The sequence below is a fragment of the Drosophila novamexicana genome, unplaced genomic scaffold (genome assembly GCF_003285875.2).
Source record: "Drosophila novamexicana strain 15010-1031.04,08,12 unplaced genomic scaffold, DnovRS2.1 tig00000458-arrow-arrow-pilon, whole genome shotgun sequence".
In the NCBI taxonomy this organism is placed as follows: Eukaryota; Metazoa; Arthropoda; class Insecta; order Diptera; family Drosophilidae; genus Drosophila; species Drosophila novamexicana.
Genome location: NW_020824805.1, coordinates 1,254,477 through 1,281,563, shown reverse-complemented (window position 1 = coordinate 1,281,563; position 27,087 = coordinate 1,254,477). Strand labels below are relative to the sequence as shown.

General features: G+C 37.5%; 5 protein-coding genes across 12 annotated transcripts; 3 read left to right on the top strand and 2 right to left on the bottom strand.

Moving 5' to 3' along the window:
* Positions 1-22: 22 nt before the first annotated feature.
* On the top strand, positions 23-5,793 carry LOC115760472 (cholinephosphotransferase 1-like). Of its 2 annotated transcripts, XM_030701801.1 has the most exons (4): positions 23-123; positions 184-342; positions 1,328-1,441; positions 5,294-5,793. In XM_030701801.1, the coding sequence occupies exons 2-4, from the start codon at positions 244-246 to the stop codon at positions 5,615-5,617; spliced, it is 537 nt and encodes a 178-aa protein (XP_030557661.1). In that variant the 5' UTR covers positions 23-123; positions 184-243; the 3' UTR covers positions 5,618-5,793. The 2 variants fall into 2 exon arrangements, with proteins under 2 accessions (XP_030557661.1, XP_030557662.1); XM_030701802.1 differs by lacking the exon at positions 1,328-1,441 and having other exon boundaries at positions 5,294-5,789.
* A 112-nt stretch (positions 5,794-5,905) lies between these two features.
* On the top strand, positions 5,906-9,426 carry LOC115760458 (protein CLP1 homolog). Of its 6 annotated transcripts, none has more exons than XM_030701783.1 (5): positions 5,906-6,591; positions 7,915-8,015; positions 8,072-8,624; positions 8,683-9,190; positions 9,252-9,426. In XM_030701783.1, exons 2-5 carry the CDS (start codon positions 7,917-7,919, stop codon positions 9,367-9,369), a joined length of 1,278 nt encoding a protein of 425 aa, XP_030557643.1. In that variant the 5' UTR covers positions 5,906-6,591; positions 7,915-7,916; the 3' UTR covers positions 9,370-9,426. The 6 variants fall into 6 exon arrangements, with proteins under 6 accessions (XP_030557643.1, XP_030557642.1, XP_030557640.1 ...); XM_030701782.1 differs by having other exon boundaries at positions 7,809-8,015; XM_030701780.1 differs by having other exon boundaries at positions 7,797-8,015.
* Positions 6,620-7,592, bottom strand: LOC115760469 (histone H3-like centromeric protein cid). The gene has a single exon (XM_030701799.1). It carries the CDS (start codon positions 7,502-7,504, stop codon positions 6,818-6,820), a length of 687 nt encoding a protein of 228 aa, XP_030557659.1. The 5' UTR covers positions 7,505-7,592; the 3' UTR covers positions 6,620-6,817.
* A 488-nt stretch (positions 9,427-9,914) lies between the features above and the next one.
* Positions 9,915-24,433, top strand: LOC115760456 (low-density lipoprotein receptor-related protein 6). Of its 2 annotated transcripts, XM_030701773.1 has the most exons (7): positions 9,915-10,191; positions 10,412-10,689; positions 18,184-21,173; positions 21,244-21,401; positions 21,469-21,738; positions 21,897-22,521; positions 23,183-23,983. In XM_030701773.1, exons 2-7 carry the CDS (start codon positions 10,518-10,520, stop codon positions 23,981-23,983), a joined length of 5,016 nt encoding a protein of 1,671 aa, XP_030557633.1. In that variant the 5' UTR covers positions 9,915-10,191; positions 10,412-10,517. The 2 variants fall into 2 exon arrangements, with proteins under 2 accessions (XP_030557633.1, XP_030557634.1); XM_030701774.1 differs by having other exon boundaries at positions 9,915-10,689; positions 23,183-24,433.
* Positions 24,434-25,225: 792 nt separating this feature from the next.
* Positions 25,226-27,013, bottom strand: LOC115760478 (dr1-associated corepressor homolog). Its single transcript, XM_030701813.1, has 2 exons — positions 26,730-27,013; positions 25,226-26,572 (listed from the first exon to the last, which is right to left on the bottom strand). Exons 1-2 carry the CDS (start codon positions 26,769-26,771, stop codon positions 25,562-25,564), a joined length of 1,053 nt encoding a protein of 350 aa, XP_030557673.1. The 5' UTR covers positions 26,772-27,013; the 3' UTR covers positions 25,226-25,561.
* Between the last annotated feature and the right edge of the window lie 74 nt (positions 27,014-27,087).

The following is a 27,087-nucleotide window of genomic DNA, read 5'->3' as shown; positions in this document are numbered from 1 at the left end:
TATTATGTTTGTAAATAAAACAATGAAAATTATGGCCGTGATTCCATATCAACTATATTTGTGGCGCTTTCGGCGTGCATATCCTGTCAACTGGGTCACTATCCAAACTGGCTATTCTTTCAGGTAAGTCGCTTAACTTGAATTACTTAATGGATTTTTTAATTCGATATGTGTTATTTTCAGTGCTTTTGTGCCATTGCGTTGTTTTATTGCGCACACTGGCAGACGTATGTGTCTGGAACGATGCGCTTCGGCCGCATCGATGTAACTGAGGCTCAATTCTCCATCATTGCTATACATTTGGTTTCGGCCGTGCTGGGGCCCGAGATTTGGCTGACGAAGGTAAGCCATCTGGGTAGATTGCCATGTTGCTCATATTTCCATCTTTATATAAATAATCCCCTTATAATATTGATTTCGTTTTAAATTGAGATTTTCAGAAGTTATATTTTAAATTTTAATTGCCTATTTTAGACTATAGAAACGCCTTTTATATTATTGCAAGTGTAATTTTTCAATTATTATAATTATTTCGTTATTACTTATGTTCTAATAAGATAAATGCAAATAGCATTAATAACTTGGCTTAAGTTCACAATGCATTAAGTTTACTAAATGCTTATTATATAAAAATCTAATATGTTTGAGACGTTAAGATAGAATGTTTATTTGTTGTTTTGCGTTGTAAGCTCTTCGGTTCGATTTATTAAGTTTAGTATCATTGGGTTGCACACTCAAACAAAATTAAAATTGAATTTTCTAATCGTACTAAAAGCATATGTTGGATTAACCCATTAGTTTATTTCCCACACATTGACATACGGACACGGCTCTAACATTTAATTCACTTGCAAATGTTAATATGGTTTACTAATTTTATTTCGTTCTATTGTAAAAAGTTTAATTTTATTATATCTCTGGCAGCATGAACTTTTGAGTAATTTAACTTGCTTTATTCTTCCGATGGAATATGTGTTTATTGTTAATAGAAAGTATTTAAAAATAAATTTTGTAATTATTCATATTAGCCACATTGAAATAATATTGAAATATTTTCTAGTTATGCTTTCTTACTATTATTCTAAGGTTTATTGGTAGCTTTAATTTTAATCAGCAATAATAGACTGCTTTTAAAACGTATATTATTTGTGGCTATTTATTAGATAAAAATTTGGTATTAATATTTTTTTCATTAATATTTATTTTATTACTCTCCATCGAAATCTATATCAAATTAAATGTTTTAATATTCCTATTAATGCATTTTTTTCTTCTTTTAAACTTTTAAAATCGTTGACAACAATTAAAAAATTTTGAATTTTATCAGATGCCTTATCTTGAGTGTGAAACACGCTGCTTGCCGTTTTATATGGCCAGTGGAGTTGACTTCAGTTTATCCATTTTAAACGAGGGCTGTGGGAAGAATGGATCATCTGTTGCAGTAAGATTTTGTATTTTTGTATGGCACAACCACACGAAGGCATTCTAATAAGCTTGGTCGCTAGACAAGTAGCTAAAATATCGATTGTGTTTGTCATTATTTCTCGATTTATATAAATGGTCATGTAATTTATGCTCTTGTACAGGGTATAATAATGAAGTCGCAAAATGTGTTATGCATTGTTGGTGGTGGTTTTATCAGAAACTTATTAAGTCCCGGTTAGGAATTGTCTGTTCATCAATTACTTTGGATGTTATCTGTTCACGCAATTTTTTATAATTGGTGTAGGTTGGTTAAACGACAAAAACTATTGTAACCACCCATTTACATGAAAATTCCAAAAGAAATATATCATGCATTTTTGCAAGTTTTTGTTAGTTACTACGTTAATTTGAAAATCATTTTTTTGTATATTACAAAGCGCTCATACTCGAACTCAGTTATTTGCCACAGATTAATTACAATATTTGCGCATACGACTACAAGGGTATATAAACTTCGGCACTCCGAAGCTAAATGTTGCATACTTTTAAGTTTCTTGTTGTATTGTTTTTATACCTAATGATGCACGTTTAATATGCATATGTTATTTTAACTGTTTGCCATTTGGGGTTTCAGACTTGCTTTCTTTATTTTTATATAAATACTGTTACTCTATTGTTGACCCGCTCACATTTACTAACAAACATTCATATCCACAAATTAGCGCTAGACCATGTTATTAAAAAAAATTACCAATAAATAAAATGGCTGCCAAAATTACCAGCAAATTTATCTTAATCTAAAAACAATCAATTTTTATATTTTATTTTATGTTATGAAATGTGTAATCTATAGATGAAGACATCTTTAACCCCGTAGTGTATATATATTCATAGGTAGCCAAATAAAAAAAGTAAGAGGTTCTAGTCGGGAGCTCCCGACTAGGGGATACCCTGAACCCTCTTCTTCCAACATCAAATGCATATATATATTCTATTTAAGAAGCTATATGTCAAGTTTGGTGACTCTAGCTCTTATTATTTACCAAAATTGACCAAAAAACAGGATATCGATATAGATTTTTATCGATTTCTTGGAAACGGAGTAAGTTATCGATTATCTCAAACAAACTCGATCTGCGCGGGAGTTAGGAGCATCTCTACATCTAAAATTTCAAGTCTTTAGATCATAGGTTCTGAGATTCTTGCGTTCATACATACGGAAGGACGGACGGACGGACGGACAGACAGACGGACATGGCTAGATCGACTCGGCTATTGATGCTGATCGAGAATATATATACTTTATGGGGTCGGAGATGCTTCCTTCTGCCTGTTACATACATTTGGATTTTGCACAAATACAATATACCCTTGTACCCATTTTTAATGGGTTCAGGGTATAAAAAGAAAAAGAATTACAGGTCAACAACAGACAGCGATCAAAACATACAAGCACCAGCTTAAACTAATTATTATAATATTACTATCAATAACTGTAAACCACATAAATGCACAAAGCATTGAAATTAATCCTATTAAAGCCCATAACGGCTATCTCATATTTAAAACAAGAACCATAGACATGCCGACAGATTACGAACTCCACTGTTTAACGGTTAACATAACAAAAACCGAAGAAACTTTTAACAACTTAATTGAACAAAGTAAAGAATTTAAAAACCTCATACAAATCGAGTAATTAGTAGAAAAACTAAACAGAGAAATAATCGGCTTAAAAATAGCCAAATGCAGCAAAAGGGGTTTAGTTAACATAGTGGGAACAGTATATAAATAGTCATTTGGAACATTAGACCAAGAGGACAAGACAGAAATTGAACAAAAATAAGCAGCTTAGCAGAAAACGGCGTTCAGGTTAACGAATTAAATCACATAATAGAAGCTAAAAAGAAAGGGATTGAAATCATGAACGAACTAGATCAAGAGAAACAAAAAGGAAAGAAATAAGATATCTTTATATTTAAGTTACAACACTTTACAGAATATATAGAAGACATTGAGATGGGAATGCAGCTGACAAGATTAGGTATTTTTAACCCGAAATGACTAAAACATGACTATTTGTTGCATGTTAATTCTGAGAAATTGTTGAATACAAAAACTTCCACTTGGTTTAAATCAGATACAAACGAAATACTGATAATATCCCATATTCCTTGAGAAATAATAAAAAGCCCGTTATTCAAAATAATTCCATACCCGGATAATAATAATAACATTTTGACAAAAATATCTCATGAAAAATGTTTTAACCAAAGACAAAAAAGTTTATAGCAAAGAAACAAAAAAATTAATTAATAATAAATGTTTGATAGGAATTTTAAACCAAATAACAATATACTAAAACTTTGCAAAATTTTAAAATCAACCATGTAGAACCAAATAATTTTAACTTGGAATTTACCAACAACTATATTAAACCATAATTGTATAAATAACAAAATAACAATAGAAGGAAACAATATAATAAAAATCTTTAATGGTTTACTGCAAATTAATGAATTTCAATTTCAAACAATATGTAAGATTATACTCAAAGCATTTACGTAAGCAATGATGCCATAAAATTAGAACCACTTTCGTTTGTACAAACGAAACAAATTATAAATGAACACACAAAAATTAACAATGTATTCCAGATAATATAAGATATAAGTTTAAAAGCAAACCTAAGAAATTAATTATAAAATATAAGAAACCAAAAGCAGAAGAAACACCTACAATAAGAGAAGATACACTACTTGTAAAAGAAGAAAATGTTACACTATATCTAAACTTAAACACCTGAGGACAGGCACTTTTCCAATGGTTGGGGGAGTGACATATCCATAGTCGCACCCACCCTTTAATATAACTTAGCACATAAGCACAAGTATAAACATTTACAATCTTGTAAACAAAGAGCCTGGTGATAACATCGACATTGGTCAAGATCAAACTGTCCCCCTTTGGTAGACATAAACAATTTACCCTAAATATCTCGCCACTGTCAATGTTCCCACCAGAGCATTATCCCACGCATAATTGCCGACGCGGCTCAAACTTCACTCAATTTTGAGTCAAGCTCTCTCAAAGCGAAGTTTGCTAAGCGACGGCAAGGGTTAGATAAATTAGTTCAGATTCGGGAAGCAAATCGGATTGTACTCAACAAAAGTAGTGAAAATAATAAATTGAAATACATTTTTTTACAATAACTGAACGTGTAAAACTTAATTATATACTATATAAATATAAATGCTATTTCGTTTAATTAACTTTTTATACCCTGAACCCATTAAAAATGGGTATAAGGGTATATTGTATTTGTGCAAAATCCAAATGTATGTAACAGGCAGAAGGAAGCATCTCCGACCCCATAAAGTATATATATTCTTGATCAGCATGAATAGCCGTGTCGATCTAGCCATGTCCGTCTGTCTGTCCGTCCGTCCGTCCGTCCGTTCGTATGTATGAACGCAAGGATCTCAGAACCTTTAAGAGCTAGAGAAATTTTAGATGTAGATGCTCCTAGCTCCCGCGCAGATCGAGTTTGTTTCCGATAATCGATAACTTACTCCGTTTCCAAGCAATCGATAAGAATCTATATCGATATCCTGTTTTTTGGGCAATTTTGGTAAATAATAAGAGCTAGAGTCACCAAACTTGACATATAGCTTCTAAAATAGAATATATATATACATTTGATGTTGGAAGAAGAGGGTTCAGGGTATCCCCTAGTCGGGAGCTCCCGACTAGAACCTCTTACTTGTTTTCAATATCTAATTAGCACATTAGCATCAAAATATAAGGTTTGCTTTTAACCAAATCCATTTAATTTAAATCCTATTAATGTGTTCCTCTTGCGATATAGATAGCGCACATGACCAAAGCGGAGATGGAGTATCTGGACTGGTCGCTGCTGGGTCCTGCTTTATTGTTCCTGAATCAGTACTTTAACTGTATTGTACCAGAGATTTGGCTGCTTTGGTTTACGCTAGCCTGGGGCACACAGGATCTTCTGCGCTACTGTGCGCAGGTTTGTCTAGAAATTTGCCAGCATCTGCGCATCGATCTATTCAGAATACCGTATGGCCCTAAGGTGTTAAACACCTCTTCGGTGGGCAGCCAGAGCAACGTTGGAGCTGATAAAAATGGTGGCACATCACATAGAAAGTCAAAAAGCAAAGCGCACTAAATCAATGTTCGCTCCTGTTTCATTAAAATTCACATATTTTTCAAATATTTACGGTATTAGCGCAAGCTAAACAAATTTTAAACTCAACCCAACTAAATTTACCGTCGAAATGTTAAAGCATAACAAATTATAGCATAATTAATTTATAAATGTTGTAACAAAAAAAAAGCTGCAGGCAGACCTATATCAATTATATGCATATATTACAAGTATAAATATATTTTATATAATTCTGTAAATTGTAATATATACAGTTTTTATGCTGTGCTAGATGTTTCATAGTGCAAAAACAAATAAAAATATAAATCAAATGCCAAAAATCACATTTTTGGCGTACTCAAAGCTCAATTTAAGGCTAACTCCAAGTCAATGAAAATTCATTGTAAGGATTTCCTTTATTTAATGATTTGAATTTTATTGAGCGTGCGCCTGATTCTGAATAATATATTTATGTTATTTGCGTACTATAAAATGTTATGTAGAAATATTAGCGCTTAATTTCTTACTCACTGAGTAATTAGGTATAATTACATTGTATGTATGTATGTATGTATGCAAGGATGTCAACTCTGAAGTATGTAACATATGTAAAGAATGTAAATTGCCTATATACATTCTAAAAGGTAACTCATTTCAAAAAGCAAAATTGTTTATTATTTAGCGATTGGTTTTGACCTAAAGTGTACACCTAAATTTGCACCGATTTAAAATAATAGAGTTGACTATTATCTTATGTTTGAACAGATAAACAATGCGTAAAATGCCAAAATAAAACGACTAAAATGAGTTTATGTATATTCGAATGGAATTAGTGAAATACTATTTGAACTGTTTATTAAAACTGGATTTTTTGCTTTATTAAATCTGAGAACCGGAGCTGCAAATTGGTCGGTGACATCCTGCCGTGAGATTCGGTTCGTGATTCAGCCTTTCACATGCTTCATATTGATGTTGGCTAACTTTCTACCCACCTCGTGAGTATTGTTCGGTTCAGAGGTAATGTTCGATTCACATTAAAAATGAATTGGAAATCCAAATCGGGTAAAAACCTGTTTACAGCCTGAACAACAGAACAACACGTCAAATTAGAACCTCAACACAAAAGTAGTGACTTTTTAAAAGTTCGCATATTTTATTTACTTATTACCTATGATTATGATTATGATTGTTACACATATGTGAAATTATAAACGATGTATCTCAAAGATTACCATAGGATTTGCAGAAATATGCCACCAACGCCATGTCGCGCACCTCTAACGTGACACGGCCGCGATACTGGGTCAGTAAGTAGGCATCCTGGAAGCGCTGGGTTATGTACATTTCTGTCGCGGTGTGTATAGCCTCCAGGGCACCCATAGTTATCATAAAGGGCGTTAAAGTATATTTCATCATAATTTCGCGCACCAAACGCGCGAAAGGTAAACGCGGTATCATAAAGCCTGGATGCTTTTGTAACCGTTCAATTTCGCGGTTCAATTTTTGTATACGACGCTCCGGTTTATTTTGTTTGCGCCTCGAGCCAGGTCTTGATGTTAGTGGCGGCTGATGTTTCTTACTCATACTCGCTGCGGGTGTTTTTAGCGGCAGCTTTCGGGGTGTTTGTCGTACTGCCGGTGGCTGATTCTCTGAATCACTGTCGCCTTCGGATGTGTCTAGATCACGACGATGGTCTTTTGGAACGTTTTTGCGTAGCGTAGAGCACCGACGTGGAGATGTGTTCATTTCAGCCAAACGGCTTGTAGTAAACTCCAATCCGTAGTCGGTTTCGTTTTCACGATCTGGTGTTCGAAATGCAGTTTCCTCATATGAATCCTCATCATTATCTAAATGCGATTCCGATTTCTTCTTTTTCTGAGTTGAACTCTTTACAGTGCGTGGTCGCATTATGAATTCAAATTACAAATTGCCTACACTTAAGAACTTATAGCCTTTGGTTCGCTGTAATATACACAAAAATCGAATTCCCGCCTTTTTGAGCATAGTTCAGCAAAACTCTAACATATCAAAACATTCATTTTACAACACTAATTACTATGAAATTAAAAATTGGTATATAGACACTTATTAATAAACATCTATATACAAATTTAATAGTATATTAATATTTAATTATATAGCATGTACATAAATGCACAAAACTGGCGCAACTATTTGTAATTTTACATTTGAATTAAAGTCTGTATTCCAGAAGAGCAGTATTTTAGTATTTTGATGAAACGGTCTCATTGAAATATCTGGTTAATTTGTATGCGTGCCTCCACTGTTTACTTTTTGATACATTCACTTAAAAGCAGATATGTCCGAAGATAATTCTCATAGCAGGGAATATGTCTTGGAAGCAGACTCCGAGCTACGTTTTGAAATCGAGCAAAAAGATGCCAAGGTTCTTGTTACGGTATGCTGTAATAGTTTTGTACTCGGCGTGGGTAACATTTCTAAATCGTATTTCAGCTCGTCACAGGTTTTGCAGAGCTTTTTGGCACCGAACTGGTGAAAAAAAAGAAATATGAGTTCGGTGTTGGCGCCAAAGTGGCTATATTTACCTACCAAGGCTGCGTGCTGCACGTGTCAGGCAAAATGGATGTGTGCTATATCTCAAAAGAGACACCAATGGTACAATATATAAACTGCCATGCAGCATTGGAGCAGTTTCGCATCGAAGCCGAAGAACGGGACAAGCGCGGCCCTGTTGTATTGATCGTAGGGCCTATGGACGTTGGAAAGAGCACACTGTGCCGCATTCTGTTAAACTATGCAGTACGCGTAGGCAGGCGACCACTTTACGCAGATCTTGATGTGGGCCAAGGTGCCATCTCCATTTCCGGCAATGTTGCCACTATCCTTATTGAACGACCAGCCAGCGTTGAGGAAGGATTTACAAAGACAGCGCCACTAGTTTATCATTTTGGTCACAAGTCCCCTGGTGCTAATAACGTGCTTTACAATGCTGTCGTCTCGAAAATGGCTGAAGTAACACTGCAGAGTCTGGATGCCAATAAACGAAGTATGTTTAACCGCATTTACTCTAGAAATTTGAAATATATGACCATATTTTTGTGTAGCCAAAAGCTCTGGGATCATTGTCAACACATGTGGATGGGTGAAGGGCTCTGGCTATGCACATTTGTTGCATGCAGCACGAGCTTATCGCGCTCGCGCCGTATTCGTATTGGATCAGGAGCGTTTGTATAATGATTTACTGCGCGATGTGCCTTCAAACGTCCATGTTGTCCTCTTGCCAAAAAGTGGCGGCGTAGTGGAACGCAGTAAAGAATTGCGCCACGAATCCCGCGAGCAGCGTGTCAAGGAATATTTTTATGGTAATACACGTACACCTTTCTATCCCTTTTCGTTCGAGGTCAAATTTCAGGACCTACGGCTGTACAAAATTGGCGCACCACCATTACCCGATTCATGTATGCCAATTGGTATGAAAGCGGAAGACAACAAAAAGAAAGTTGTACCGGTTTCACCCACTCCGTCGCTGCTACATCACATTCTTACGCTCACTTTTGCAGAGTCTACGGACGATGATGTTATTGGCACTAATGTTGCAGGCTTCTGTTGTGTGTAAGTTTAATCAAGTGACTTTCGCACGAATACATTTAATGATGCCATTTTTATTCTGAAGCACCGAGGTGGACATGGATCGACAATCTGTTATGCTGTTATCGCCACAGCCACGGCCGTTGCCTCCAAATGCATTGCTTTTGTGGTCAGAGATACAGTTTATGGACAATCATGCCTAATATTCACCTTGACAAGATTAGTAGTATTATGTTTGTAAATAAAAAGAATGAAAATTATGCGTTAATATTTTTATTTAATATTAACAGTTTTATGTTAAATCTAATATGTGTCGTATAATTGAACAGCTGGTTGCACTGGAGAAAAGTATAACATTTTAGGAAAATTTAGCAGTACCATTGTGAGTTTAACGGCATAAAATAATTCTGCCTTTTACTCTTAACAGTGCTTATTTATTAAAGGAACCTAGCATGAACAGCATTAAAAGTTTTTTTCTTTCAGTTTAATTAATTCAAGATGTTTCCATATTTAAGTGCAACAACCCGCCAATTGCGCAAAAAATTCAAACAAAACAGTCATCGTCTGCTCAACATAAAAACACTCTTATATTACAGTCCAGACAATGTTAAAGTTCATTCTGCTGTTATGGTTGCTGAATTGCTGAATAGTCATTTGGTTGCTTACATGTAGTATCGAGTAGTATCGAGCGTGGAATAGAAGCATCACAAGGTGTAACAAATTAAAGTTTTACAAATAGCAAAAAAATGGCTACCCTCTTGCGGTAACTTTATTTCACAGCAGTGTATTAATTTTATATAATTGCTTTTATTTGCCCTCGCAGTGCTTGTGTAAAAATGTCTATCGCCTTTCAAGTCGTGTATGTCGCTCCAAGAGTAAAAAACAAGTTCAAACCAAGTGTAATTATTACCCATATCTAATGTATGGACGGACGCAACAATATTATGGTCGGAATTAAACACGCGTAGTGCGCATTTTTCACTGAATAACAGGCATCGTTTGATGCATTTCATTCTGTGTCTGAGGTAATGTAGCTCGGCAACGACTGCGATATTTACCGGCTTGTTGCGCCAATGTTTTAATGTCACAGTTAGACCCAGACCAAAAATAACACCCTTAACATTGAAGCAATACGTGCAAATGCAACAACGGAAACGCGACAACAACAAACATAACAATTACAGTTTTTAAGATTTTGCTTTTAGAGCTTTGTGTGAATTAAAATTTGTGATTCCTTCTTTACAGTAAAAATCAAAATATTTGTGCTTAGCGAACTAATCGGTCTCTGTACTGCTGCACTCTTATATTTTGTTTCCAATGTATTTCGAGCTCTTGGCCCAGTGCGTGTAAAATGACTCGTAGGCCAAACAGAAGTGAACATAGTAATATTAAGTTTAAGCAACTGTTCCAAATAAAAACAACAAAATGCGTAAATAATTGTAGCAGAGACTATCACAGCTTTAGTTATGTGATCATTTTTTTCATTTGCTGTTGCATCTCAAACAGCTTGCAGTATAAAAATGGTAAGTGCTCAAAATGTTTAAACAATTTAACACATATGAACGTATGCTTAAGTAGTTGTTATGTGAAATTAGATAATCGTCAATTAATGATTAATTTGAGTTCTAGTTAACAAGACAATATAAGATAAAGTAGAACCAGGAGTGAATATGTGCGATTATTTAGTTTTTTAAATCCCAGTGCAATCGTCGGCACCATTTCAAGCTAAACAAGTAAGAGATTCTAGTCGGGAGCTCCCTAACCCTCTTCTTCCAACATCAAATGCATATATATATTCTATTTTAGAAGATATATGTCAAGTTTGGTGACTCTAGCTCTTATTATTTACCAAAATTGCCCGAAAACCAGGATATCGATATCGATTTTTATCGATTGTTTGGAAACGGAGTAAGTTATCGATTATCGGAAACAAACTCGATCTGCGCAGGCACTAGGAGCACCTACATCTAAAGTTTCTCTAGCTCTTATAGGTTCTGAGATCCTTGCGTTCATACATACGGACAGACAGACAGACAAACAGACGGACACGGCTAGATCGACTCGGCTATTGGTGCTGATCAAGAATTTATATACTTGCCTGTTACATTCATTTGGATTTTGCACAAATACAATATACCCTTATACCCATTTTTAATGGGTTCAGGGTATAAATATATGTCTATAAATATATGTCTATATAATATCGGATTAACATAAACTCGATAAGGAGATCCAGGAAATATGTATGCTTGTTCGTATTATATCAGCATAAGTGAACATACATCCTGTCAAACACGTACGTATTTTAGGCGGATTTATATTTTGAGGTCCTCTTTTTAAAGCCTTTGGTGTTAGTCAACCAACGAATTAGGCGCAACAATCGGGAGAAAGCAAAAAGAGCAAGCCTTTTAAAGGTTTTGCTTCACTCACGTCTTCACTTCTAACAAGTTATTTACATATACACAAACTCATGTGTTCTCGGCCACGAATGCTCCGTTCAGATGTTCATACCCGTACTGAGTTTGGCCCTTTATACTGCTCGTTGTTGTTTCCATTGTCTTTATGACAACTTCCTGCGTCTCTGATGATTTGATTTCAGATATATATCTAGCGTTATATATACTAGCGTGTATTACCCGGCCTTGCCTATGGCAGGTTTTATGCTAAATATGGTAGATATTAAGTTTTCATTCAGTTTCCACAATTGCGAGTGGAATGTCCAACATCGCTGAAAGACGCATTGATTTAGTTTCTATGTTGTGATGAATCAGACGATTAGATTTTGCGAATAGTGTGAAACACGTCCCAATTGAATTTGTACAAAGATTTTTAAACAAAAAACGTTCATACAACATTCATTCAATCAAACATTTTTAAACAAAGATATGATGGACTTAAAGATTACTGACTTGAATCTTCACGAATATCCCAAATATAACATATCGAGCCTAGTTTAAATATTCTGTCGTTTATGGTCCATTTCAAGTTTATTTCACTGTTGTTTTCTTCTTAAAGAATCGAATAGGTTTTTAATTTATGGCCTTAAATCTACATATATTTATAAGCATTAAATATGATGTTTGCCCATATTCTGATCCGTTCCGCCACATAATAATTTGCTGATAGTTTGTTTCTGCCAGACCCAGTCGTTAGTAAGCTGAGCTCTCCCACAAAGCAAATAAAACAATGTGCGTTTGATTTTGTGAAATATTTACCTCGTTTTTGATCTTTGCAAATCGAAAGGGTATATTCATAGAGATCCCACCTCAAACATGCGTGTGTAAAACTAGGTGAATGTTATCGTCTATGTTTTCCTTTACGAATACTAATTAAGCACTATGCTAGTTTCTGCGGAAATAAAAATTGTCACGATATGACAAAAGTAAAATGCTTAAACAAAGTCATAGAATGCAACTGCATTTAAACTCAGTTTATCCGACTCTATAGTAAGGCTTTTGACTCTGTGCACCATGACCTTTTACTCTGTAAACTTGACCGTTTTGGGTTTCTTCCCTCTCTTTTGCTTTGATTTCTGCTTTTTGAAAGGGTAGGACCCTAAGAGTCATGCTTGACTACCTCGAAACAGGTTCACGATGCTTCTGGTGTACCTTAAAGTCATCTTGCTGCTCTCCTCTCAACTCTTTTTTTTATAAACGATTTCCCCTCTGTTAATACACATGCCGATGTACTTGACTATACGGACGATGTGAAATTTATTCGTTCATACACTGATCCCCCCTTACATCATTCTCCTCTACAAGATGACGTTATACAACTTTGGGGTTCGGCCAATCAATTGCATCTAAAATTCTAAATTCGTAGTGTATGTTTATGAGCTTGAATCGTAATCGACCTTATTTTGTCAGTTATACTATCGATCATACTTCTTTGCAACGTATACAAAGAGTTAAGGACTCAGTTGAAAATCGCTTCATAACCAAACTTCTATCTATGTCCCTTGTAGGCCATATCCTTGAATACTGCTCATGTACCTGGTTTCTGCAGCATAATAATAGATCGTATTGAATCAGTTTAGAAGCCATTTCTGTTTCTGTTTTTATACCCTGAACCCATTAAAAATGGGTGTAAGGGTATATTGTATTTGTGCGAAAGCCAAAGGTATGTAGCAGGCAGAAGGAAGCATCTCCGACCCCATAAAGTATATATATTCTTGACTGATCAAGATGATTGATGCTGACATCAATAACCGAGTCGATCTAGCCATGTCCGTCTGTCTTTCCGTCCGTCCATCCGTATGTATGAACGCAAGGATCTCAGAACCTATAAGATCTTAGATGTAGGTGCTTCTAGTACCTGATCGAGTTTGTTTCCGATAATCAATAACTTACTCCGTTTCCAAGCAATTGATAAAAATCGATATCGATATCCTGTTTTTTGGTCAAAAAACAAAACCAAACTTGACATAACAGCTTCTAAAATAGAATATATATATTTATTTGATGTTGGAAGAAGAGGGTTCAGGGTATCCCCTAGTCGGGAGCTCCCGACTAGAACCTCTTACTTGTTTTTTTTGTATATTCTATAATAAATGAGACAATTAAGATTATTTTTAATTATTTTTCTCTTATTTTCCTAACTAACACCTTTCCTCTCAGCTGTAGACTCTAATAATCGCACTGGCACAACTAGTCAACTAGTGAAAAGGGATATAGTTGGCCGGGCAAATAAAATACCTTCATTGGGTGGATAATGCTATTTAAAATATTTGCAATCTGACAAGGCTTTAAGGGTTTAATTTATATTCCTATGTATGAAATACGTGAATTAACACTCGTATTGTCGACCATTAATAAATAAATAAAACATCAAACACAGTGCAATCTATTAGTTAGTTAGGATTAACGTACAAAGTGATTGAATGAATGACTGTAAAATCGAGTCACGTCTCTTAACGAGGCCGAAAGGGTGTCAGACCCCATACCAGAAGGTATGTGTAGGCTGGTTTAGTTCAGGCCTGTGTTTTATTTTCATTTCGTTGCTGCATTAAGGCAGACTTGCTGCTAGTTGCTGAGCTACCTGGTATTCAACGGGCAACGACATGAACCTTACTTGAAGGTACTTCGTAATCTTGGTGTTGGTAATGTGTATAAATGCACAAGGCAAAACAATAGTTAAATAAAAATTACAAACATTTTATAGATATTTTGAGTATGTAAATTTAATTTGACAATATTTAATAATCAATTTGTACCTTTCATTGATGCAGGAATTTACCTTTTCTTAGATAATAACCTTACTAAATGTTGAAGCAAAATTAACCAGGCTAAAAGTTCGTGTTGAGGGGCTTAAAAAGAATAGCAGCAAATCATCAGCCGCAACAGGAAAACATTAACACAATATATTGCACGCGAACGGCAACCGTTGGCTTGGATAGATGCCCCAACTGCAGTTGCATCTGACCAACCCACATCGTTATCATAATATGAGTTGTGGTATCTGGGCCTGGCATGGTTTCGCCCGGCTATGGTAACATCATGTCGTGCTCGAGCTGTTGCTGCTGCTGCTGTTATTGTTTTTGTTGTTGTTGTTGTTGTTGTCGTTGTTAGTGAGTGTGTAGGCGGGGTACCTACGCTTTATTGTGAGCTCGGCTCAGACATGAGAAACATTGAAGCACGGTCATGTGATTGTGCTTGCCCGACTGACTGCGTGTACCGGGGTGAAAAACAGCAGTTTGCCATTTATATCAGACATTTTCAGACTAGGCTCAGACTTGAGCTCTTTTTTTTTTTATGTGCCTTTTGATTGTTTTGTGTTGTCGTTTCGTATTTGACACAACGATTTAAATAGAAAACAGATTTTGTTCTGCAAAGATTAACTGATTAACATTTTGTACAAATTAAATCTTGCTGATTTGACACAACGATTTAAATAGAAAACAGAATTTGTTCTGCAAAGATTAACTGATTAACATTTTGTACAAATTAAATCTTGCTGTATCTAAAAATTAAAATCTAAGCACAGAGCATCTCGTAGTCGAACATTCTTGCCAAGATTTCAGTGAAGCTCCCAATTATTTCCCTGAAGCATGAACGGCGAGAAACTGAGTTTTGACAAGTCTTTGTAAGCGTGCAAATTGCATGCTATGCGAGTTAATAGCGCTTGGAGAGCAGCTAGGCGAGTTAAAGAATTATCAGGTGCCAAAGGTGCTGATTCCGACGATATGAATGAAAACAAACTACATAACTTTTTTCCTCACGGTTAGTCGATTAGTTATTACAGGGTATTCCATTTTTTCAGTCCAATGCAATTTTTTAATTTTTAACAACCAATAACTGTACCATTACATTTGGAAATCACACAAACAAAAGGTAAACGGTGCAGGAGAATTCCAACAAAAATATAACCTAACCATTTAAAACTAAGCAGAGTCTACTTGTTAAATCGGGGGGGTGCAAAATTCGTAAGCCCATTAGAAATGACTTCCACCTTGAGGCTGGGTTCTTAAATATGATTTTCAACATTCAATAATTCACGTTTTGGTTCAATCCTTAGTTTATCAGATATTTTAAAAATTTAGAACGAATAACAGTGAAATTGTTAATTTATGATTGCCCGATCTACTGTAAATGATTTAAGCCGTAGATATTTTCATACAACAGCTGCAGTCCAAATCTGAGACCAACCGAATATGATTAGACAAATCCAATGGGTTGAGTCAACAATTTGCTTTCATACATTAGGGTTTAATCTCTCTCTAAAGTTGGCTCAGTGGGGCTTTTGGTTCAGTTGGTTTATGTACAATTGGATTAATATGGATATATATTTAAATTTCGTCTTAAAAGCGGCTTTAAATTATAATTATTTTACTAATTATTATATTGTTGATCTTGAACGACAAACGTTATTCCTGTTATAAATTGGTAGCGATTCTGCCATAAAAACTTAAATAAATGATGCTAGAACTAAAACAAATATAACATAATTTTGGGTATGCAATTGTCAACAAGAGAAGTTTTTTCTATCTTCTGTTTTTTTTCTTCTACTACCTGCACACTGAATGGATTTTGTGTTTCAATTTGTTCAGCAACCGGAAAAGCATTAACATATTCAAGAATGTCTGCAAAAACGAAAATCGAAAAAAAAAACACCCACCACCACCTTCGCACCTTCCCTGCCCGCGCAAATGTCGGCTGGTTTCCTATTTAGCTAACCCAGCCCTCAGCACATTTAAAATGCTGCAACTGCTGTTGCAACTGGCGCAACGCCAGAGACAACCACCTGTGTAGGAGACCTAACTTACGTTGTTCCCATAATGCTGCCACTCAGCGTGAGTGGCGCGGAGTGGGCAGGGGAATGGGCTTGGTGCTTATGAACAAGCTGGTAGCATTGCTCACTTAAAGTTCCGCAGCCTCGACTTGTTCCGTTCTAGAAAAGGGGTACTTGCACTCATTTAGCATTTATGTGTACATGGTTAGTGTATCTCCGGCTACTACCACTGCTGAGGTTGAAATTGTTAGCCACAGCCCAGATATTATTTCAAAATCCGGAAGACATTTTCTTAATTGGTATTATGGTCATATTTGGTACTAGGCTATTCGTACCAAATGTACACATTACATTAATATATTGTAGAATAAAATAAAATTCGGTTAAGTTAAAGCAAATGTATACTCACATTTACGGAATGTCAACTTTCAGCTCAAGCTTGATTCAGTTCTACACTAATATAATATTAAGAAGTTTTTTTTTTTTTTGGTTCAGATACCTTGAAAAATAAACAAATTTTTTCATACAAGTACTTTCTTTCAACCGGATCATTCCCATGCTGTTGTATGTTTCAGCTATATGATATATTGTTTCGAAGTTTCTAAGATTTTGCATAAATGTACGGGGTGTAGCGAAATTTGTAAATGGGGAATAAACAATTTTAAGTAAAACATCAAGTCCTATATACATAACTGTTTGTCCTGCCTTACTTTTTGGTGATCAAGAAGAACTATCAATTTGAAAGTTTCACTGTAGTGAAACCACAAACTCATTTTTAATGATCTTTGTTCAAATTAACTTGAGGGGTGTTTACACTATTCGAAAATTTATTTATGATACATTTTAGGTTTTCTCAGATTCCTAAGCCCTACATAAGAACTAATGATAATTTCACTAAAACCAAATTTAAGCGATTTTCGAAATTCCACATCCTCTTGGATGATAATTGCTGATCGGAGATTGTTAGGATGAAGTTTTAAGTTACCTCCCATATGCCTTAAACTTATCGTCAAATCAGGATATTTGGAAAATTTACAACTTTTATATTTCCCATCGGATCGGATTCAAGCTTTTTAAAGATCTTTGTGAACATTTATTTAATATGTTTTTCGGAAAATCCACCGCTCCTGTGTGAAAATTGGGGGCGAAAGGCTTAAAGAACGAAAGTTTATTCTTGATTATTGATGCGAACTTCTTTTTATTCGATGGATTTTAAAGAAATAAATGAGCGTGATGTTTTTCGGATAGATTTAAATTTTGCACAGATTGGTACTGGATTAAAAAGTTATATCTTAAATTGTAGGACCAAAAATTGCTACGGACTAATGCTGGGGAATAGCCGCTTATTGTTTATAGAACAGGGTTTGTTTTTAATTTTGGAGTAATTTTTGTTTAAAGGCGATTCTTTGAAACTTTTAAACGTTTTTCTTTAGTGTATTGCGCATTGATTAGACTCTTTAGTTTTTAACATTTAAGTACCGCAAGCATCTACAACTGCTGAGGCACACCCACGTCCACTTTGACACCCACTATTCGTTCAACTCCCACACAGGAGTCGGCCAGCTCAATCAGTGGCGCCTAGTTGTAACTTGCATTTACTGGCTATTTTACAAATCAAAAGCCTTGTATAAAAACACGTTTTTAGCACTGTCAGACGACAGGTCGAATAATCCATGCCATAAATTATGTAGTTACTATAGACCAGTTAACCTTAATAGCCGGAGTTTTATAGGAACCAATCGTGGAAAATAAAACTAACTCAACTATATGTTAATTATGTTTTCTTACAGTGCACGGACAACCGGTCTCTTCCTCGATGGTGTCCACGTCTACCATGACTCAACAGTTTATCAACACACCAGCCACGTTGTTGTTCACTACACGGCACGACATTCAAGTGGCCAATATAACGAAGCCAACAGGTGGCCCACAGATCGATGTAATTGTCAAGGATTTGGCTGAGGCGATGGCCATCGACTTTTACTATGCCAAGAATCTGGTATGCTGGACAGACTGCGGGCGTGAAATTATAGAATGTGCTCAAACAAATTCTTCGCTGCCGCTGTCCAAGGCTCCCAAGCAAACTGTGATATCGACGGGTCTAGACAAGCCGGAAGGTCTGGCCATCGATTGGTATACGGACAAGATCTACTGGACGGATGGCGAAAAAAATCGCATTGAAGTAGCTACAATTGACGGCCGTTACCAGAAGGTACTTTTCTGGACGGAATTGGATCAGCCACGTGCTATAGCTGTAGTACCCGCAAAACGGCTACTTATATGGACGGATTGGGGCGAGTATCCGAAGATTGAGCGTGCTGGAATGGATGGAGATCCACTAACACGCATGACGCTGGTAAAAGAAAATGTGTTCTGGCCAAACGGGCTGGCTGTTGATTTACAAAGTGAGCTCATTTACTGGACGGACGGCAAGTATCGGTTCATTGACGTTATGAAGCTTGACGGGAGCAATCGTCGCACCATTGTCAACAACCTGAAGTACCCATTTAGTTTAACCTACTTCGAAAACCGCCTATACTGGACAGACTGGTTACGGGGCTCTCTGAATGCGTTAGACCTGCAAACTAAGGAGTTAAAGGAGCTTATTGATACGCCGAAGGCACCGAACTCAGTACGTGCCTGGTCGGAGTCCCTACAACCATTTGAAAATAATCCATGTTCTTACAATAATGGTAACTGTTCGCATCTGTGTCTACTTGCGACTAATACGCAAGGTTACAGCTGCGCATGTCCAACGGGCGTAAAGCTGCTAACTTCTAATAGTTGCGCAAATGGCTCGCAGGAAATGCTGTTCATAGTGCAACGCACGCAAATTAGCAAAATTTCTCTTGATTCACCGGATTACACCATTTTTCCACTGCCGCTAGGCAAAGTCAAGTATGCCATTGCTATTGATTATGATCCCGTAGATGAGCATATTTACTGGTCTGATGTAGAGGCTTATACAATTAAGCGTTCTCATGTAGATGGTAGCAATATTACTGACTTTGTCACCTCCGAGGTGCGACATCCGGATGGCCTGGCCTTAGATTGGCTGGCACGTAATCTCTACTGGACGGATACAGTGACCGATCGTATTGAGGTATGTCGCTTGGATGGCTCTGCGCGTAAAGTGCTTATCTACGAGCATCTAGAAGAACCCCGCGCCATTGCAGTGGCACCCTCGCTTGGCTGGATGTTTTGGAGTGATTGGAATGAGCGCAAGCCTAAGGTGGAGCGTGCTTCTCTCGATGGATCCGAACGCGTTGTGCTTGTTTCCGAGAATCTAGGTTGGCCCAATGGAATTGCCCTGGACATTGAGCACAAAACGATTTACTGGTGCGATGGAAAAACCGACAAAATTGAGGTAGCCAACATGGATGGATCGGATAGACGAGTGGTAATCAGTGAAAATCTTAAGCACCTGTTTGGATTGAGTATCTTGGACGATTATCTTTACTGGACAGATTGGCAACGCCGCTCCATTGATCGGGCCCATAAAATCACAGGCAACAATCGTATTGTTGTCGTTGATCAATACCCCGATCTAATGGGCTTAAAGGTAACTCGACTGCGTGAAGTAAGTGGCCAAAATGCGTGTGCTGAACGTAACGGTGGCTGCTCTCATCTGTGCCTGAATCGTCCACGGGATTACGTTTGCCGTTGTGCTATCGATTACGAACTATCTAATGACAAACGTACATGTGTGTTGCCAGACGCTTTTTTATTGTTCTCTCGCCAGGAGCACATTGGTCGGATATCCATTGACTACAATGAGGGCAATCATAACGATGAGCGTATTCCCTTTAAGGATGTGCGTGATGCACATGCTCTAGACGTGTCTGTCGCTGAGAGGCGCATCTACTGGACGGATCAGAAGAGCAAATGCATATATCGTGCATTTCTTAACGGCTCTTATGTGCAACGCATTGTAGATTCAGGTCTAGTTGGACCTGATGGCATTGCGGTTGATTGGCTTGGGCAAAACATCTACTGGTCGGACGCTGAGGCCCGGCGCATTGAAGTGGCTCGTCTCGATGGAAGCAGTCGCCGGGTGCTGCTTTGGAAAGGTGTGGAAGAGCCCCGTTCTCTTGTACTAGAACCTCGACGCGGCTACATGTACTGGACCGAATCACCATCCGATTCTATTCGTCGCGCAACTATGGATGGTAACGAACTGCAAACAATTATAGCGGGTGCTAATCATGCCGCTGGTTTGACCTTTGACCAGGGGACTAGACGTCTCTACTGGGCAACGCAATCGCGACCGGCGAAGATTGAGTGCGCCGATTGGGATGGAAAACGGCGACAGATCTTAGTGAACAGCGACATTGATGAACCTTATGCTGTTTCCCTATATCAAGACTATTTTTATTGGAGTGACTGGAATACCGGGGATATTGAGCGCGTGCACAAAGTTACTGGACAAAATCGTAGTCTTGTACACACTGGAATGACATACATAACATCGTTGCTGGTGTTTAACGAGCAGCGACAAACTGGAGTTAATCCATGCATGGTTAACAACGGCGGCTGTTCGCATTTGTGCCTTGCTCAGCCTAGTAGACGTGGGATGATCTGCGCTTGCCCCACTCACTATCAGCTTGCGAAGGATGGCGTGTCTTGCATTCCCCCTCGGAACTACATCATATTTAGCCAGCGCAATAGCTTTGGCCGCTTGCTTCCCAATACAACGGATTGTCCCAATGTGCCATTGCCAGTGTCAGGCAAGAATATACGAGCTGTTGATTATGATCCCATCACGCATCACATATACTGGGTAAGTACAGAAACCGAGTAAATTGATAAAGACGAAAGCCTTGAGCTTTTAATATTTTCCAACTTATCAGATCGAAGGACGTAGTCACAGCATCAAAAGGTCTCTAGCAAACGGTACCAAGACAGCTGTGCTGGTCAACACTGGCCAACCATTTGACATTGCCATTGACATTATTGGTCGTTTACTCTTCTGGACGTGCTCTTACTCCAACAGTATCAACGTAACTAGGTAGATAATATCCGAAAAAAATGCAGTCAGACAATTGATATCCTAAAATCTTACCTTTAACATTTAGTTTCCAAGGGGAATCGATTGGTGTAATTGATACCGGCGATTCAGAAAAGCCGCGCAACATTGTCGTCCATGCTATGAAGCGTTTGATCTTCTGGTCGGATGTGGGCAGTCATCAAGCTATTATAAGGGCTCGTGTCGATGGCAATGAGCGCATGGAACTAGCTTATAAACTAGAGGGTGTTACGACACTTGCCTTAGATCAGCAGTCGGATATGCTTTATTATGCACACGGAAAGCGAATTGATGCAATGGATATCAATGGCAAGAACATGTAAGTAAAACTTAAAAAATTAAGGATTATATTGAAACTGTCACAATGGTGCTGCACCGAGCAGATAAAGTGAACTTTTCTCGGTATTGCCATCTGTTTGTAACATTAGTGCCGGATGCTTAATATAAAATTAATTTACTCGCTTTTGTTGTTGCTAGAAAAACGCTGGTGTCGATGCACATCTCACAGGTTATCAATATTGCGGCGCTGGGTGGCTTTGTCTATTGGCTGGATGACAAGACTGGAGTAGAGCGCATCACAGTCACGGGGGAACGCCGGTCGGCGGAACTTCAACGACTGGCGCAGATAACGGACATTCGTGCCGTGTGGACGCCGGATGCAAAACTGCTCCGCAATCACACCTGCTTGCATAGTCAGACCAAGTGCTCACACATTTGCATAGCAGCTGGCGATGAAGTGGGGCACTCACGCGATATTTGCTCTTGCCCTAAATATCTGATGCTGCTTGAGGACAAGGAAAACTGCGGCGCTTTGCCCGCTTGTGGTCCGGATCACTTTACCTGTGCGGCGCCCGTGGCTGGAAATAGTGATATGAACAAGGACTGCATTCCAGCGTCTTGGCGCTGTGACGGCCAGAAGGACTGTCCTGACAAATCCGATGAGGTTGGTTGTCCCACTTGCCGTGCGGATCAGTTCAGCTGCCAATCTGGAGAGTGCATTGACAAGGCCCTTGTTTGCGACGGCACTACAAACTGTGCTAATGGCCATGATGAAGCCGACTGCTGCAAAAGACCGGGTGAATTTCAGTGTCCCATCAATAAGGTATGTTGTGTGTATGCTGAGAGAAAAACCATATAGTCTTTGCTCTTATATATATATATTGATATGGGGTCGGGGATAGCTCTTTTAATGCGGTATAAAATTCGTTTAATACTATCTTCTGGAACGTTACAACAAGAGTGCGGGGAGACTCTGAACCTTCTTTTATCAACCCCAAATGCAGTAGACGCGCTCGATATCTATAAAATGAAATGATCAGTATATACTTTTCTAGAAGCTACATGTCAAATTTGATCGCTCTAGCCATTATAACCAAAGAGATTTGCACAAAAAACATGATTACGATATCGGATTTTATCGATTACTTGGAAACGGGGCACGCTATTGTTTATCAGAAACTCGTTCTCGTTCTGCGTGGGCACTAGGATAATCTACGTTCAATATTTCAAGTCTCTAGCCCTAATAGACTCTGAGATCATTGCGTTCATACATGCGAATAGAAGGACATTGCTTGATCGACCTGGCTATTGATGCTGATCAAGAATATATAAATATACTTAATGGGCTTTTCCATACATTCGCACAAAAACATTATTCCCTTTTTGTCCATTTTCAATGGGTTTAGGTTATAAAAATACATATCCCGTTTATTTAATTTATAACTTTAAATCGTTGTATACTTAAATCGTTGATCTTTCCATAGCTATGCATCTCTGCTGCACTGCTTTGTGATGGCTGGGAAAACTGCGCTGATGGAGCGGATGAGTCGGTGGACATTTGTCTACAGCGCCGCATGGCACCAGCTTCGGATAAGCGCATTTTCATGATATTAATCGGCGCCACGATGATAATCATATTTTCCATTGTTTATCTGCTGCAATTTTGTCGAACGCGCATAGGCAAGAGCCGCACAGAACCTAAAGATGACCAAGCCTCAGACCCCCTGTCGCCGTCGACGCTGACTAAATCACAACGAGTTTCGAAAATTGCCTCTGTAGCAGATGCGGTTCGCATGTCGACGCTTAATTCGCGAAACAGTATGAACTCTTACGATCGTAATCACATAACTGGTGCCTCCAGTTCAACAACCAATGGCAGCAGTATGGTAGCCTATCCAATTAATCCACCGCCTTCACCCGCAACGCGCTCGCGTCGTCCTTACAGGCACTACAAGATCATCAACCAACCGCCTCCTCCTACACCATGCTCTACAGATATTTGCGACGAATCGGACTCAAATTATACTAGCAAATCAAATAGCAACAACAGTAATGGTGGCCCCACAAAATTAACATCTAGCTCGGCTGCCGCCTGTCTTCAGTTTGGCTATGACATTGAACCGTATCCGCCGCCACCAACGCCACGCTCGCATTATCACAGCGATGTGCGTATTGTGCCGGAGTCGTCATGTCCTCCGTCGCCGTCCTCACGCAGCTCTACGTACTTTTCACCGTTACCACCCCCACCATCGCCTGTGCAGTCACCAAGTCGCGGATTTACGTAACATTATTTGAATATAAACGAACAAGGCAGTGTATCCTAGTTGCATTGTATGTATTCCTAAAAATTTTCTGACTGCATTGTATATATTTATTTTTATTTAATGTGAAAAGGGCCTTATAATTAATAATTTTAACGTTAGTTTGGTTATGGGCTTGAACCTAAATGACCGACGTGTGTAAATAGCATAGCTATAATCTTCCTTATTTGTATTTCGATCTCGTTAAGTCTTATTTGCCGAACGACATTTATTTTTTTGTAATATAAAGTTTGTAAACAATAGACTGCAATCTTTTAAGTAAACTAAACAAATTAATGAAATAGATTAAATGAAAATAATGCAAAATACAATAACCTATATTTTTACACGATGCAAACACACATTACTTATTCCGCGTGCCAAAATTTCTAAAATACACAAATATACCTACATATAATATAATTAAGATACGCATTATTTTGGTTTGTTATAATTATTTTTAATTGTAAATAGCAAATTTTAATAGCAATATTAAAGAAATATTCATTTTATTTAATTTTCTTCTTCATTGTTATAAACACCAAAAAGTGCCTCAATATGTGTGTTTTATTGTTTGATTTTTGTACACAATTTGTAAACCATGATAAAACTAAAAAGTATATATGTAATTTTCGCAATATATAACATGTTTATAGTTAATTTTTACTAAGCATAATTGTAATTACAAAAAAACTTAGGCCTATAAAATGTTATATTTAAAATACAAAATGTGCAGTATTTATAACTTTAGCTTTAATTGTTTTTCATTCAACCTTACCTATGCTCTTTCCAAATTATATACGGGAATGATGCATTGGTTTTAAATTAAGTTTTTTAAACAAGATGATCCACCATTTACAATGAGTGAACGTATTTACTATTTTGTAAATGTGAATGTATTCTATAACTATAACTTCAGTCATTTAAGTTATAGAGAATGTAAAATATCTGATCTTGCTTGTATAGATTGTTGTCGGCGGGTACTGATCAATCCCTTTGATAACGCTTTTGGAATGCTTCCTTTAGAGCACAGGTGCCCCCCCACACAGTTTTGTTGATGCATTGCTAGGTATTTGCAACCGATTTACATTGTATTTTAATTCCATTCTTAAAGACATTGCAGAAGCCGACAGGGTTCAGTTGTTTTCCTTTTATTAAATGAACGTATTAACAAGTTTATTAATTTAAATATATATTATTTAGCTAAACCCTAAGTCGTTTAAGTTGTAGAGAATGTTAAATATCTTAACTTGCTAAAATTATTTGTTAACGGCGGATACCGATCAATCCCTTTGGTTTCGCTTTTGGGCATAAATTGGCAATGCTTTCTGTGGGAGCACAGCTGTCTACACAATTTTGTTAATGCCTTGCGAGGTATTAATAAAATTGCTGAAGCCGACAGAGTTCTGTTATTTTCCTACAAAATTGGTACCAAAATCCTCATTGTTATACACTAGGCTTAAGGAGAACATTGTAATAATTCACAGATAAAAATCCAACATGGTCTTTATTCGCCAAAATTATTAACTTGCTTACGTAAACCTAATGTACATATTATTCTACTTAAATGTTGTCATAGTCTTCATCTAATTCGAAAAGCGATTCACTTATTGGTGCTGATGCCGAAGGGACCTTTGGAATGATTGGAGTTTTGCTCTTTCCAGCGATGTAGTTGACGGACGACCCAATTTTAGTGATTGAGTTATTGTTGGCTCCACTTGCGCTGATCTTATCTGTTGGCAATATTCCATAGCTAATCTTCGCTGAGGTGGGTACCGCGCCAGCTGCCACTATATTTGTAAGATCAATATTTATAACTGGGGGCGAAATATTTAAGTTTAACATTGCATTAGATGTGCTGCCGGTATCAGTGCCTGTCGGGCCCAATGTTGTCATCTGAACGTTGCTATAATCGATTTTAACAATAGGCTTGTTCAGCAATTCGTAGCTGCATATTGGTGCAGGTATGGCAGTGTCTTGTGGTTGTCGACTACTGTTATGGTCATTGGTGTTCGGTGGCCTGCCACGCGGAGTATACGCAGGCGTTGATTCAGAACGTGCTAGCTTCGTGGGCAAATGTCCTGTCTGGTGATGCATATTTTCCAGAGCTGCTGCTGTTTGCACTATAACTGAAGGTGTGGATGAATTGTGATTTCGTTTTTGTCCGCCTCCGTTCAAACTAATGGAGCGCACATAAGGAGTGTTTCCGTTGGGCAACGCTCGCAGTGATGTTGACGGAAGACTAAGGTCATATGGCGTATCCGAATCTGGATATTGTTCCTCCGAGCTGTGTATGTCATCGTCATTATAATTAAACGCAGCTTCCTCGGCGACGCTTATGTCTGGTATATTCCTCACAAGCTCTTTTAAAAAATCAAATCTTTGCTCGGACATGATGCACTGTTTCATATGGGATGGTGATAAAGTTTTGGCGTTTCGCGAATTTGTTATGCGCAACGTTTTAGTTAAAAGTGACTCCACAAACAGCTCCAAAGTCCGTGATATGATAACGGGAACCGCCTGTGCAACCTTACCAATTTCTTCATCACTCTGCATAATTTTCTTGATCCGACCCTGTGAATTAAGGAAAACCCCAAATGAATATTTCAATGCATAAAACGCGTGTGCTTCATATACAAACTGAAAATTTCATCGTTGCGATAATGATGCACGCACAACTTTTACGCATGAAATGCAGGTCTAGTAATAATTATTTATTCGTTTTACTTACCGCTGGAAACCGCGCATTATACTTTTTCTTTTTAGAGGGCATTTCTAAATTTATATAATCTGATATCAGCCAAATGTAATCTTAACTAAATTATAATCCTACTATTTTATTTGCTTGTTTTTTACACAAGAATAGTTCCAAATAGTTGGTTTATTGAGAATGTCAAAAATTCACATGGAATAATAGTTTTCATACACATTCACCCAGAAATGATTGTTAAAGGTCAGTTGACAGTAAGCCACTTTCTTGATTACTTATGCAAAGATCTTGTTTTTACAATTAGATATTATTATATTTAAAAGAATTTTATTTCGACAACGTTGCTTGTAGCATGGCACTGTGAATGTCTAGTTTTATT